This window comes from Orycteropus afer, unplaced genomic scaffold (genome assembly GCF_000298275.1).
Source record: "Orycteropus afer afer isolate SDZICR_OR568_19922 unplaced genomic scaffold, OryAfe1.0 scaffold00209, whole genome shotgun sequence".
In the NCBI taxonomy this organism is placed as follows: domain Eukaryota; kingdom Metazoa; phylum Chordata; class Mammalia; order Tubulidentata; family Orycteropodidae; genus Orycteropus; species Orycteropus afer.
The window spans coordinates 791705-805351 of NW_006921796.1; the positions used below are offsets into that span (position 1 = coordinate 791705).

Consider the following 13647-nt stretch of genomic DNA (forward strand, 5'->3'; position numbering starts at 1 on the left):
TTCCATAAGATTGTTCAATCTAGTTCCTTTAATCTTTCCCTGTTTCCTTTCAGATTCCGCCTATCTTTGCCAGAGTCCAGTCGCAGCAACATTGAGGTAGGGATTGGACCTCTCAAGCATCCCCTGGAAAGGAAAGAATCAGAATTGCCCTTTCTGCTGGATGGTTGTTTTCTATGCCTCTGTGTACTCGATTTCTCCATGAGTGCTGGTTTTAACTTGAAAGTTCTTTGTATAGTTACTCATCTATCAAGCCAATTAAGTGTTAAACGAAAGAGGAACTCTCCCATTCACTTTTATCTATGCAGAAAGAATTTGAAAGACTGCTCAGACACGTGTGATGCCAGAAAACCATCTCTGAGAAGGAATTCTCAGAGATTTCATTTTCTAGACTCAATGGCAGTGGGTTTCGTTTTTGGTTTATGGTTAAATATAAGGAGCTCTGGTGGTGCAGTGGGTAGGGCACTTGCTGCCAATCAGAATGTCAGTGGTTCAAACCCATCAGCTGCTCTGCAGGAGGAAATGGCAGTGGGTTTTGGGATTTATAGTTAAATGTAAGGTCCAGAATCCCAAACTCAAAAAACTCACTGCCATCGAGTCAAATACAATTCATGACGATCCCTCTTTGGGTTTCGGAGGTGGTATTTCTATGGGAGTAGATTGCCCAATCTTCCTTCTGAGGAGTGGCTGGTGGATTTGAACTACCAGCTTTCTGATTAGCAGTCAAATACCTTAGGAACATCACCACCTGACCTCCTAATCCCAAAGGAAGAGGCTATATGTAAATTATCAGGCCATGATTAGGCATGAAGGCTTTCCACCTTTCTCCTACAATTGCATTAAGGCTGGTTGTATGGATATCCATTTGGGGGGTCCTAACCTAGTAGCCACTCCTCGGAAGGAAGGTTGGGCAATCCTACTTCCGTAGTAATATTGCCTCGGAAACCCAAGGAGGGGTCGCTATGAGTCGGGGCCGACTCAACGGCACATAACAACAACAACAACCTAGTAACCTCCTGATTAGAACAAGATTCCCTCTAACATGAAACTTGAAAATCTCCACCCTTCAGGCTTCAGGAAAATCAGCCCCAAACTGACTATAACCAACATTTAGGTCCAGTTACATGACAACTTCATTCATTCATGGATGATACTACCATCGACCAGTTAAGTGCATGAATTTTGGTATCAGAATTCCAGGGTAGAACAATACCTAGTTCATGGTCAGTCTTATATAAATATTACTTATTAATTATATCAATATTTATTCATTCTGCAAATTTTATTGACCCACGCACCATTCTGGATAATTCATAAAATAAAGCCCTTACTCTAACAGTGCTTACATTCCACAGTAGAGGTTCTCAGCTAGGGGAGATTTTGCCCACCCCCACCCCCAGGGAGGTGCAGCAATACAGAGAAACATTTTTGATGTCACGTTTTGGGAGGTGACGGATGTGCTACTGGCATCTCATGGATAGAGGTCAGTGTGCTGCTAGATATCCTATAATGCACGGGACAGCCTCCATAACAAGAAAGAATTATCTGGTCCAACATGTCAATACTGCCACTGTTGGGAAACCTTGTTCTAGAATGTGTGTGGGGGTGTGTGTGCATATGTGTGACATACAATGAACAAACACATATACATCGTAGGTGCTGAAAATGCAATAGAGAAGAATAAAGCAGGGCAAGAGAACAGGCAGCGAGGTAGGTAGGGAGCAAGAAATTATAACCTTGGGGTTTTTGAAAGAACTAAGATTATATATATGAAATGAATTTTTAGCACATTGCCTACATAATCCAAACCAAACTCACTGCTGTTGAGTCAGAGCCCACTCATAGCGACCCCTTCTTGGGTTTCTGAGGCAATATCACTACGGAAGCAGATTGTCCAACCTTCCTTCCAACGAGTGGCTGGTGGGTTTGAACCGCCAGCATTCTGGTTAGCAGTCAAATGCCTTAGGATTAAATGAATGATGGTCATTGTTTTTATATTTGTAATAATTATTTCAGTTATTGCCACCTGTATGACTAGGGGCTGTATAGCATCATGGTTGCATATCCAAATTCTGAAGCCAAATTCTATGAGTTCAAATCCCACTTACGGGCTGTATGGCCTTGTACAAGTCAGACAGACAGAGCCTGTATACAGCAAATACTGAATTTAATTATTACTATGTTTCACAAAAACAGCTGTAAGAGCAGAACAGATCTGGGGGAAATAGCCAAGAAGTCAGAGAATTTAGCCAGGATACCAAACAAAATGTTTATTTATTTTTCAGCATCCTGAATTTCAGGATGGGAAAAATTAGGAGCTGATAGCAATAGTGTCAACAGGTGGGAAACAGGTTATACACTTGATGCCCAACACTGAGGTCTAAAATATGAGTATTGTCTCACATACTATCCCCTGGCATAACCATCTGGTAGACAGATGGTAGATGAGAGTCCAGGAGCATGCATAGCTGGCTGTCTCATAAAAGGTATTGCCTGGGGAGGAGGGGGCAAAATGAGTCAAAGCCTTCCAGGAAGACTCACGTAAACTGCTTGGGATCAACAACAAGCTGTGCGAACCATGACATTTAAAAAAAAACAAATAGTAATAGTACAGCATATACCAAGCACTGGTCTATGTATTTTACATCATATTCACTTGTTTAATCCTATGAGATAAATACTATTATCTTCATTTTACAGTTGAGAAAGTTGAGGCACAAAGAAGTTAAGTAACTTTTCCAACATCACACAGTAAGTTAATAGAACCAAGAGATAAACCTAGGAAGTCTACCTTCAGCACCTGCATTGCTAAACTACAAAGAGGCTTTTCTTAGGTTGCTCAAAAAATATTCGTTGAATGAATTGGTGTCCATCAAAGTCCATTTACTTTTCATACCTAAATCTTCCCAGGAAGGAACACTCTACTTACATTATACAACTACTACAGTGTATTGAAGACGGATTGATTGTTTTTGTGATACCTTCAATTCTAAAGTATAATATAATGCAAAGGGACTCCTGTGGCAGGAGTTTCCACTAAATAGAGAAGACTGCTAATTGGGAAATCTGTTCATTGCTGTTGATTGTCTTAGTCAGCAGATATCTAAGCTGTTTGCTGCCACGGTACCATCTTTCTGTATTTGCCATCACCATGATCCAGCACAGAGGGGAGAAGAAGTATCCCCCCTCAAGTGGGGCAAACCAAAACTAAACCCACTGCCATCAAGTAGATGCCAACTCATAGTACCCCCCATTGGGAAGGCTGTAGATCTGTACAGAAGCAGACTGCCTCATCTTTCTTCTGCAGAGCGGCTGATGGATTCAAAACACTGACCTTTTGGTTAGCAGCCAAAATGCCTTACCCACTACACCACTAGAGCTCTTTTAAGTGGAGAAAGAGGCTGGGAAATTCTGTCATATATTTTCCCACAAAATATCATTCAGAGTCTGGAGAGCCACTATATTCCCACAGGGAACTTCTAGTTATTGCTCTCTGTCCTGATTAGGTCTGGGCAAGAGCATGTGAAAACCAGGCCTGGCAGTTTCAAACAGCTCTGATTTGGTAACTGACTCAGTTTCCCCCTTTTCATCTTAGGTCTTGAGGTTTGAGAATATTCTATCTTCCCTTCTTCACTTTGGCGTGCTGCCACTGGCCAATGGTAAGGCATTCTTAGGAAATGATGTGACTCACAGATACCGGCTGAAAATGGGAGACTGGCTGGGGCTTCCCACCCCCTTGTACTTCTACAGTGTTGTTGTGAGTCCAGGCAGGAGCCGGAAATTACAAAGTTTGTACCATCAATGATATGGTTGCAAATTAATTATCCCAAGCCCTGTTAGCAACTCGCTTTGCAGACTCAGTGAGAAGGGCTGACTCTGGTTGAGTAAAGGAGACTGAAACTATTCTCCGTAGGCAGGAAAGAGTCTCCTTCCAGCCAACTGGGAAATTATTCTCCTTAGGGGGTATTTTTGTGATTCTTATGCAGGGATCACCCTCTGTACACACACAGTTTAAGCGGACGGCAATCCTGGACCTTTCCCTGCACAGCCATTGTTGACAAACTGCAGCTTATTGAATATGGCTCACTTAAAACATTTTTTATATTAGAGATTGACATGTTCTCAGGGCCGCCTTATCAAGGCAGCATCAAAAAAATCAAGTGACAAATTGCCAACATCTTTCTACTGCCCAAATGTACATAATTACAGGTGTAGTTTTATTAAGCACTGATTAATGAAAAGTCCTTCCAGGAAAATGCTAGGGACTTAGAGAATGAAAACAGATGAGGGAGAATGGAAATACAAATTATGGAAAAGCTGCTTATTAGTCTCTGACTACAAATTTGCCAGAACACCTATGTCCAGACATGACTATTCTACATCTTTGTTCTGTATTTTAGCAAAATTGCAACAAGGATTTCCTCTGCCCAACCCACACAAAATCTCATTTGTCAATTCAGATATCGAAGTTCTCGAGGTAAGAATTGTCAATGTTCTGTTAACCAACCCACTTCCTTTCATAGTAGGGTAAGTCTCTGTTTCGTTATTTTTTTGTTTGAATTACTTTTGTATTTTTTCCCAACCCAGGGAAGTTCATAAACAAAACATTTCGCTCTTAAGACTTGCAATTAGCACTGGATAGCACTGAGTTTAAAAAACCAGACCAAGTCGAATTTCACTTCACAGCCAAATGCATTCACATGTACCTCAAGCAGACGTACCTTAAGGTGCGTTATTTCATGTATTTCACAGGAAAGCCCGGGATTGTTAGTCCCATTTTATATACGAGGAGAAGGTAGTGGTGGTCCAGTGGTAGAATTCCCACCCTCCACACTGCAGACCTAAATTTGATTCCCAACCAACACACCTCACGTGCAGCCACCACCCACAGGTCAGCAGAGGCTTGAGAGTTGCCATGATGATGACAGGTTTCAGAGGAACCTGCCAACTGAGAGAGACTAAGAAGAAAGGCCTGGCAATCTACTTTTGAAGAACAGTCAATAAAAACCCTACTGACCACAACAGTCCCAGCCACAAGTGATTGTGGGAATGGCCCAGAACCAGGCAGGCGGGGGTTGACCTGATGGCAGTTAATAACAACAACACCGCTGAAGAAACTAAGACTCAGAAAGGAGAAGGGGAGGATGCAGCTAGAAGTGGCTGTGACCAGACCAGGTCTTCTGATGACCCAGGCTGTGAATTTTCCCCTCCTCTGGGTCCAAGGATCTACTGAGAGTGATTTCCAGGTTTATCTTCATTAGCGAACTTCAGGCCACCTTTTATCCTTCTTTTTTGATGCTTTCTTGGTTGGGGAGGTGGAAATAACTTACTGATGGGATTCACCAATCCTACACATTTCCTACCTTCTTTTCCCCTCTGGCCCCCCCTCCTCTCACACACACACTCTTGTCCACACACATACACACACAAGATTCTACAAATGCTTACATCACGTTAGGTGACAGTAATCCAATGTCTGACACACTCTCAAGGAGGGGAGAGGTATGGTGCATTAGGGCCTTCAGGCAAACCCAGACATCTTCAGGCTGCAAGTGCCCAAAAGGTGACGTTATCTTCACTGTTGCATCCTTTTCAGGGTCTCCTTTTGGTTTCCACCGACCTGAAGTATGAACAGAACTTAAAGCAGCAGCCAAATGTCCATAGCTGGGAAGATTTGAACCTGATAAATGGATACTGGAGTGGGAAGTCAGCCCCTTGAGTTCCCGTTTGCAAACACCACAAGGAGTGAATGGCCCTTAAGTCCACAGCTGCTGTAAACCTGGAAGGAAAAGATGGCACAATCTGGAATTTTAAAACCGTAATGAATTGTTTAGGAAAAACGTTTTCTTTGTCAAACTTTCAAGGATCTAGAGTGAGGCAAAGGGGGTTGGAGAACTGAATGAGAGGGAGGGATGCCTTTATGTGTGTGAAGGGGGGATGTTTGGATGTGTGCGTATGCATGTTGTGTTTATAACATCTGGGACCAAGAGCTAGGCATGTGCACCTAACTTGGTGGATAAAACACACTTTTAGCACACATTTGCATTGGTTATTGTCAGTGAAGCCCCTTCAGCTCTCTAAGGGTTTCCCCATCCCTGCATATTGGATTTTATATTTTATATTCACCATTACTGTGTCTTTTATTTAATTAAAATTGTTTTCTATCAATGTCTACCTTGTCTTTTGATTTGAGAAATTTCTGAAGTCCAATTTTTTTTGTAATAAAATAAGACAGGGAAAAGAGAAGGGAATGTAGTGTCTCTAACACTGACAAAGGACTCCCTGGGTGTCATAAGCAGCTAAGTGATTGATTATAGAACCAAAGGCTGGCAGTTGGAACCCACCCAGAGACACTTCAGAAGAAAGGCCTGGTGAGGTGCTCCTGAAAGATCACAGCCATGAAAACTTTAAGGAGTGCAGTCAAGCACTGCAATTGGTTTTGTTTTGGTTTAACCTTGAGAAAAACTGACATTGTGCAGATTCCAAGGCTTGATTTAAAAGAGAAATTGAATGAACTAAGAATGCCTGTTAGAAGCTCTGGTACCATAGTGCCTAAGGCACTTGACTGCTAACCAGAAGGCTGGCGGCTCAAACCCACCAGCCACTCCTCGGAAGGAAGGTTGAGCAATCTACTTCCGTAGTGATACTGTCTCGGAAACCCAAGGAGGGGTCGCTATGAGTCGGGTCCAACTTGACGGCACATAACAACAAGAATGCCTGTTAATTTTTTCCACTAAGAAACAGAGTGATCATAGGAAACTCCAGACATAATATTACTTACAGAATGCTCTTTTTAAAGGTGTTGGATGTTTTCCCTCCAGAAATTAGAGATATGGCACTTCAGAGTAGTCAACCTAGATGACATATAGTTGATGACAATATTTATACTGTTAAAACACCTTCTCAATAGGGTGAAACTGGGGCAAAGGAAGAGGAAAGGGGAACCAGTGGACATGGAAAAAGTGAATAGAAAACACAGATTTTGCTCTTGTGGTGCTCACAGTCTAATGGGGGAAAGGAAGAGAGACATTTACAGAGTACTTAGCACGTGCCAAGGCCTGTGTTGGTTATTCCATGAGGTTAATCGTCACAACCACACTATGTACAGATGATGATTCAGAGGTTCAGAAGGATTAATGACACAAACTAGTAAATGACAGAGGTAGAAATCGAATCCAAGTCTTTCTGATTTCAAAGTTGTTGCTCTTTATGTAAAGTAAGACTAGAAGCTGAAGTCACTTAAAAGTCATGAACCAACTATGAACAAGAGACACAGAGTATAAAACGATGATCACAGAGGACTTAGTCAACAAAGAAGGCTAGGAAGCCTTGGAGATCCATAGGAACTGCAATTTACTCATCTTTGTAGGATATGCCTGGCCATAATAGATGTCCCTACTAGTGTTTGTTGGAATAAATGATAAACTGTCATGTTCTAGTCTCTGGGATGCTCTCTTTGGACAGGCAAGTTATTCAACGCATGACCACAAATTCATCCTGAAACACGACAATTTTTCTGTTGCATTATTTACATGTTTCTCTTTCTCAGGTACAGGCATAGCTGTCTCCTCTCACTGCTAAAGAGAGCCTGCTATGACGTAAACTCCAAAGAGAAGTGTTGGCAAGAGCAGCTGGACCTGCCCTTTCAAACTTAGTGTTTACAGGATTCTGAAAAGCATTTCCAAAACAAAGAGTAACTAGCAAAATCCAAAAACTGTGAAAAGCCGGACAATGAATAAGGAAGATGGAAGGAGAATGATGCCTTTGAATTACGGTGTTGGCAAAGAATATTAAATACACCACAGACTGCCAGAATGAATAAATCTGTCTGAGAAGAAGAACGATTCGAATGTTGCTTAGAAGAGAGGACGGCCAGACTTCCTGTGACGTACCTTGCACATGGTATCAGGAGGGACATCATTCTTGGTAAAGAAGAGGGTCAGCGAAAAATCAGAAGACCCTCAAGGAGAGGGATTGACACAGTGCCTGCAACAATGGGTTCAAGCACAGCAAGGATTGTGATGGTGCAGAATTAGGGAGTGTTTCTTTCCATTGTACTTAAGATCTCTATGAGTCAGAACTTTATCAACAGCACCTAACAACTCAATTTGTTGTTGTTGTGTTGTTAGGTGCAGTGGAGACAATTCTGACTCATAGAGACCCTGTTTACAACAGAACAGACACTGGTGCTGAGCCGTCTTCACAGCCTTGCTCTGCTTGAACTCACTGTCGCAGCCACTGCGCAGTGCCTTCCAATCTGAGAGAGACCCACTGCTGTTGGGTCAGATAGCGACCCCTCCTTGGGTTTCCGAGGCGGTAATCAATACCGAAGTAGACCGCCCAATCTGCCTTCCGAGGAGTGCCTGGTAGGTTTGAACCGCCAGCCTTCTGGTTAGCAGTCAAATGCCTTAGGCACTATGCCACCAGCGCTCCCACGCTTAGCTTTAAGCCTGGAAAAACAAAAAAAAAAGAAAAAAGAAAAACTAGTAGAGTTTTAAAACGGTAAACACTAGAGGGCAATCTAACTTAGTAAGAAAAAGCGATTGATGCAAAGAGTTTCGAGCCTCGGCGCTTGCCGTCGCCCACCCTGCCTGCACAGTTGGCCGCACCTGCGCATTGAAGGCGTGAAGGCGGTTCTTGGGGCAGCGGTACGGCGCGGCGTCTGGTCTTTCTTCAAAGCGGACCCGGGAGTCTCCGCCACCGTTGTCATCGCCATGAGTCGCAGCTATAATGATGAGCTGCAGTTTTTGGACAAGATTAACAAAAATTGCTGGAGGATCAAAAAGGGCTTCGTGCCTAATATGCAGGTGAGGCGAGACAGGGGACCCGGCAGCGGGGCCTTTGGCCTTGGATCCCGCGGCTCTTCGTTCCCGGGCCTGGAGGGCTCCGCCTTCCTCCCGCCTCCTCGAGCCCAGGACAGGCCACTCACTATCTTCCACTTCCGACTCCTTTCGGCCCCCAGGAAAGCTCACCTTGTGCAGACCCCACTTCCTCGCAGGAGCTGTCCCCCAACCACGAGGGACAAGCAAAGCGGGATATGTCGAGGGTATCCAAGTAAATGCGGAATTAATGCTTGCAAAGCGTTTTCACACATGATTAGTTCTCATAAAAGCACCGTGAGGTATGTTAATGTTTCGGAGCCTCCGTGACATCAGTAGTGTTTTCAAGGTGGTCCAGTCAGTCTGGGGTCTAGCTGCTGAGTCTGAATTCAGACCTCTGAGTCATGCTGGTCATTTATTAATATGACGCTTACGGAGGGCTGAGCCAAGTTGTTGGCATTCGCGCTCCAAGTTGGTTTTCAATAAAAGCATTTCTTGCCTCACAGCAGCCTAGACGATTAACAGCGGATTTCCCCCCCGCCCCCAATTTTTTTTTTTTTTTTTTCGTTTATATTTACAGGACTCTGAAGGGTAGGTGGGTCAGTGACATAGCTGACCCGCCTAGTAAGAAGTTAAGCCAGGGCTTGATCCCCAATTAGTTTTTGCTCCTCAGACCAATGGTGTGTCCCATATGGAGACTTAGGAACCTAGCCCAGGAGGTGTGAAAGCCTGAACTTCCGCAAGACTTGGGCTGCATTACAACTTGTTCTCGGTATCACCTGTTAAACAAAACGTGTGAGGTTTGGTGCATGTGCTGTTAAAGGGCCTGTGAAACCCATAAGGTGCCAGGTGAGTGCAGTGAAAGTTTGCAGTCCTGTGTCTTGATTTGGGGGGAAAAAAAAGTTCCTGATAGCCCACTCTGTCCATCTATTCAATATCAGAGCTTAATGAATGTCTCCTGTGAGCTAGACACTGAGGGGGTAGAGAAGCTTAAGTAATAAGACCCCTTTTTGATGTTTTCCATGTGGCCAAACGGTCTCTGGGTATGGAATCTGGGTCCCTGAAGGAAGGAACAGAGAATGAGCAACCTATGAGGTGACTGTCCTTAGAGGACAATAACACACTCTGCCTTTGTCCAGTAGCTATTCTACTTTTTTTTATTAAAAAATCACTACCATAAGACCCTCTTGGGGTTTCTGAGAGGTTTCAAACCCCCTGCCCCTAAGTCAATTCCAATTACAAGTTCAGAGTAGAAATGTGCCATAGAAATTCCAAGGCTGTAAATCTTTGCAGAAGCAGACTGCCTCATCTCTTTCCTACAGAGTGGCTGGTAGGTTCAAACATCTGGCCTTTTGGTTAGCAGCTGAGTGCTTTAACTCCACCACCAGGGCTCCTTGACCCATAAATCCTCAGTAAATATTTGGTGAATTAATACATGTCACCCTAAGAAAATTGTACTGGAGACATTTTCATCTGCTGATACTATCATTCATGCAGAGTAATGAAGTCATCTTTCTGATAAGAGAAATAATTTTACTTGTCTAAATGTGTATTAAATCTTTGATTCTCCATTACTTCAGAATATTTGCTCTCTGGTTAAAGTATCCTGGTTTTGGTGTTATGTAATTACATTTTCCAGTGCCTACTGTATGCCTCTTGTCATCCATCTTTATCCTCTTAACTGGCATAGTTATAGAACTGAGAACACAGCTACATGTGAAAAATTGTTTACTCATTATTCATGTAAGTATAGATTTGTAAGTCTGCATAGGACACAAACTAATTTGTTGCTGATTTAAACAAAAAATATGCTGAGGTCAGATGACTTCCTTTTTATGTTTAGATTTGAATTGTAAGTTTCTTCTGTGTTTTCAAAACTCATTGATAGCTTTGAAACACAAGAATGCTGAGACCTTTTGCTTTTGTGAGAGCATAGTTGGGAGACTTTCCTTTAGAATAAAGGAAAATAAAATAAGTACTACATGCAGTGTTTGTATTCTGTCCAGTGCCTATGTGTCACGTACATTTGCTCAAACGTAGTCTTTCCTTTTGTTTGGTACCAGGTGGAAGGCGTGTTCTACGTGAATGATGCTTTGGAGAAGTTGATGTTTGAAGAGTTAAGGAATGCCTGTCGTGGGGGTGGTAAGTACATTAGAGTTTCACATGTGGTAGGTGATGTAAATGGTGTCTTCCCTGTGGCTTGAGAAAATAGGAATTCACATGTAATTTGAAAATACAAAAAATGTTGTCAAGGAATGAACAAGACATGAAATGAGATGAAAAGGCGGTTGCTTAGTTATGATCACATTCAGTTAGCCACTGGGCCTTGTGAAAAGGATTTAGAACTGAGTGGTTTATTTCTCAGCTGACCTTAGACAATGACTGCTGTTTATTGAGAACTTACTGTGTGCCGGGTACTTTCCAGCCCATAATGCACATTCATTTCCTATGTGCATTACGGGCTGGAAAATACAGTAACTCTAAGAGGTAGGTATTTTACAGATATGTGAGCCAAGGCTCAGTGAGATTAAAGTCATTTTAATTTGCCCAAGGTCACACAACTTCTTGGTGCCAGAACCAGAATTCAGATCCAAGAATGTGTGGCATCAGTGTGTTTAACCAGCACACACTTGTTGTTAGTTGCCCTTGAGTCACTTCTGAGTCATGCAGAGTAGAGCTGCCCTCTGTGGGGTTTTCAAAGCTGTGGTCTTTTGGAAGCAGATTGTCAGGACTGTCTTCCCAGGGCCCTCTGGGTGGGTTCAAACCATCAGCCTTTGGCCTAGTCATTGAGCACCTCACCATTTATGCCACCTCAGGACTCCTACCAGTACTCTAGTCTCACTGAACTTTAGTTACTTCATGTATAAAATAGGGCTTATTGCACCTACCTTAGAGAGCTGTGATGAGGTTTAGAGATAAGTGTTTAAAGCTCTAATATGCTCTAATGATAACGTGTATGTGATGTGTGCTGTCGAGTCAATTACAACTCATTGCGACCCTATAGCACAGAGTAAAACTGCCCCGGAGGGTTTCCAAGGCTGTAAATCTTCACAGAAGCTGACTGCCTCATCTTTCTCCTGTGGAGCATGGTGGATTTGAACTGCCCACATTTCAGTCAGCAGCTGAGTACTTAATACTATCACCAGGGCTCCTTCTAATGGTGGTTGTGGAAAAGAAATCATCTAGTTTTAACTCTTTTCTTTTTTAGGTCAGTAAACTGACTTTAGGTAAGCACTCCTCTCCGCAGAGCTAGATTGACACGGCTACCGACGGACGACCTAAATTTGAACCTAGGTCCCTGGACTCTCAGCCCAGTGTTTCTCCTCATCTACCACTTTACCCTTCTTTGTCACTTCAAATAAAACGACCATTGGTTTTTTAAAAAATAATTTGAACTGGTGGCATAGTGCCTAAAGCATTTGACTGCTAACCAGAAGATTGCGGTTCAAACCCACCAACCACTCCTCAGAGGGAAGATGGGGCAATCTACTTCCATAGTGATACCGCCTCAGAAACCCAAAGAGGGGTCACTATGAGTTGGAACCAACTCAACAGCAGTGAGTTTGTTTTTTTGTTTTGTTTTGTTTTGAAGAATACAGTTTTTACATTGACAACGTAAAGTTTAAATGTTAGGTTTCACATCTCACAGTGCAGCATTTGCAAACATGCTCATAGTTTACACAGACCCTGCTGGCATGTGTGTGATTGGCCTGGCTGCCCTCACCACCTTTCCTGTGAGCATGATCCCTCCTTCAGGAAGCTTCCTCCCCATCATCAAGCATCCTTTCATGCCTCGTGGGTTAGTAGCCCTACCCACTTCTCCGTCGTGAGAGTATACTTCCTGCTGAAAATCAGGTTGTCTTCTTTTCTGATACCGGATTTTTGTTTTCAGGTGTTGGTGGCTTCCTGCCGGCCATGAAACAGATCGGCAATGTGGCAGCCCTGCCTGGGATTGTCCATGTGAGTCAGAGTTCAGAGCTTCAATTTTAAACTTTTTTGTTGACTGGGTGAAAGGTCGTGCCTCACTGATAGTGATATTACATGGTGACCTTCAAACATCTTGAAATGACCATGAACTTAAATCATTCAGTCTGGATCACAGCTCAGTTTCTGGTCTCCTGTGACTAGAGTCTGTAGGCCTTCAAGAACTTGTTTCTTTCGAACACATGGTCATTCCTGGATCAGCACACCACCATTGTAGGTTTCACTATAGCCCTGTTCAAGAGAAGGGTTGGAGAAGGAATAGAAAAAAGTTCAAGGGTTAAGAGTGAGTTGAGGGAGGGACACAAAGCTGTTGTGGACATGATTGGAAAGGGAGGGTGGTGGCAGTAACACAAAGACAGAGCTAGTTGGAGCATCCAACATTCACATTCTCCCATTAGACGCAGATGATGGAGACGAATCTGTCTATTCAACAGACATTTTTGGAGGTCTTTAGGCCAATTACAATGCTGGCTACTTTTGGGGAAATAAGACCTGGCTTGTGCCTTTAAGGAATTGATAAGCATCTCCATGTCTCCATTCTTTCCATATTTGACCTGCTTTCTTCCTGGGTCAGAATCCTTTTCCAGGCTCCAGATGTGGAAATTATGCAGTCCTCATAGGACCAAACGGATCACGTGTGTGTGGCATAAACACTCAGCACCTCTGTGAATCTCCTGCTTCCCTCCTGTTGACCCAACAGGAGCATGTTTTGTCCATGTCTTAGGAGTGTACATCTGTGAAGTGTGATGAGGACATTAATGTGAGCACGAGGTCCTCTTAGGTTACTCTGCAGCTTTTCTGTCTTTGGGGTTCCTTAGTTAATGGTTAAACTGTAGAAAGGATTTCC

At 43.2% G+C, this 13647-nt stretch overlaps 2 protein-coding genes across 2 annotated transcripts in view; both read left to right on the forward strand.

The window, feature by feature from the left end:
• The window catches only part of BPIFC (BPI fold containing family C), a 62904-nt gene extending 57188 nt beyond the window's left edge, over nt 1-5716 (forward strand). Inside the window, exons 12-15 of the mRNA XM_007948227.2 lie at nt 54-96; nt 3593-3656; nt 4398-4474; nt 5594-5716. Coding sequence (XP_007946418.2) covers nt 54-96; nt 3593-3656; nt 4398-4474; nt 5594-5716 — 307 coding nt within the window. The remainder of the gene's footprint in view (nt 1-53; nt 97-3592; nt 3657-4397; nt 4475-5593) is intronic.
• A 2995-nt stretch (nt 5717-8711) lies between these two features.
• Nucleotides 8712-13647, forward strand: part of RTCB (RNA 2',3'-cyclic phosphate and 5'-OH ligase) — a 20662-nt gene continuing 15726 nt past the window's right edge. The window contains exons 1-3 of the mRNA XM_042781973.1: nt 8712-8804; nt 10880-10958; nt 12709-12780. Of these exons, the coding sequence (XP_042637907.1) occupies nt 8712-8804; nt 10880-10958; nt 12709-12780 (244 nt within the window). The remainder of the gene's footprint in view (nt 8805-10879; nt 10959-12708; nt 12781-13647) is intronic.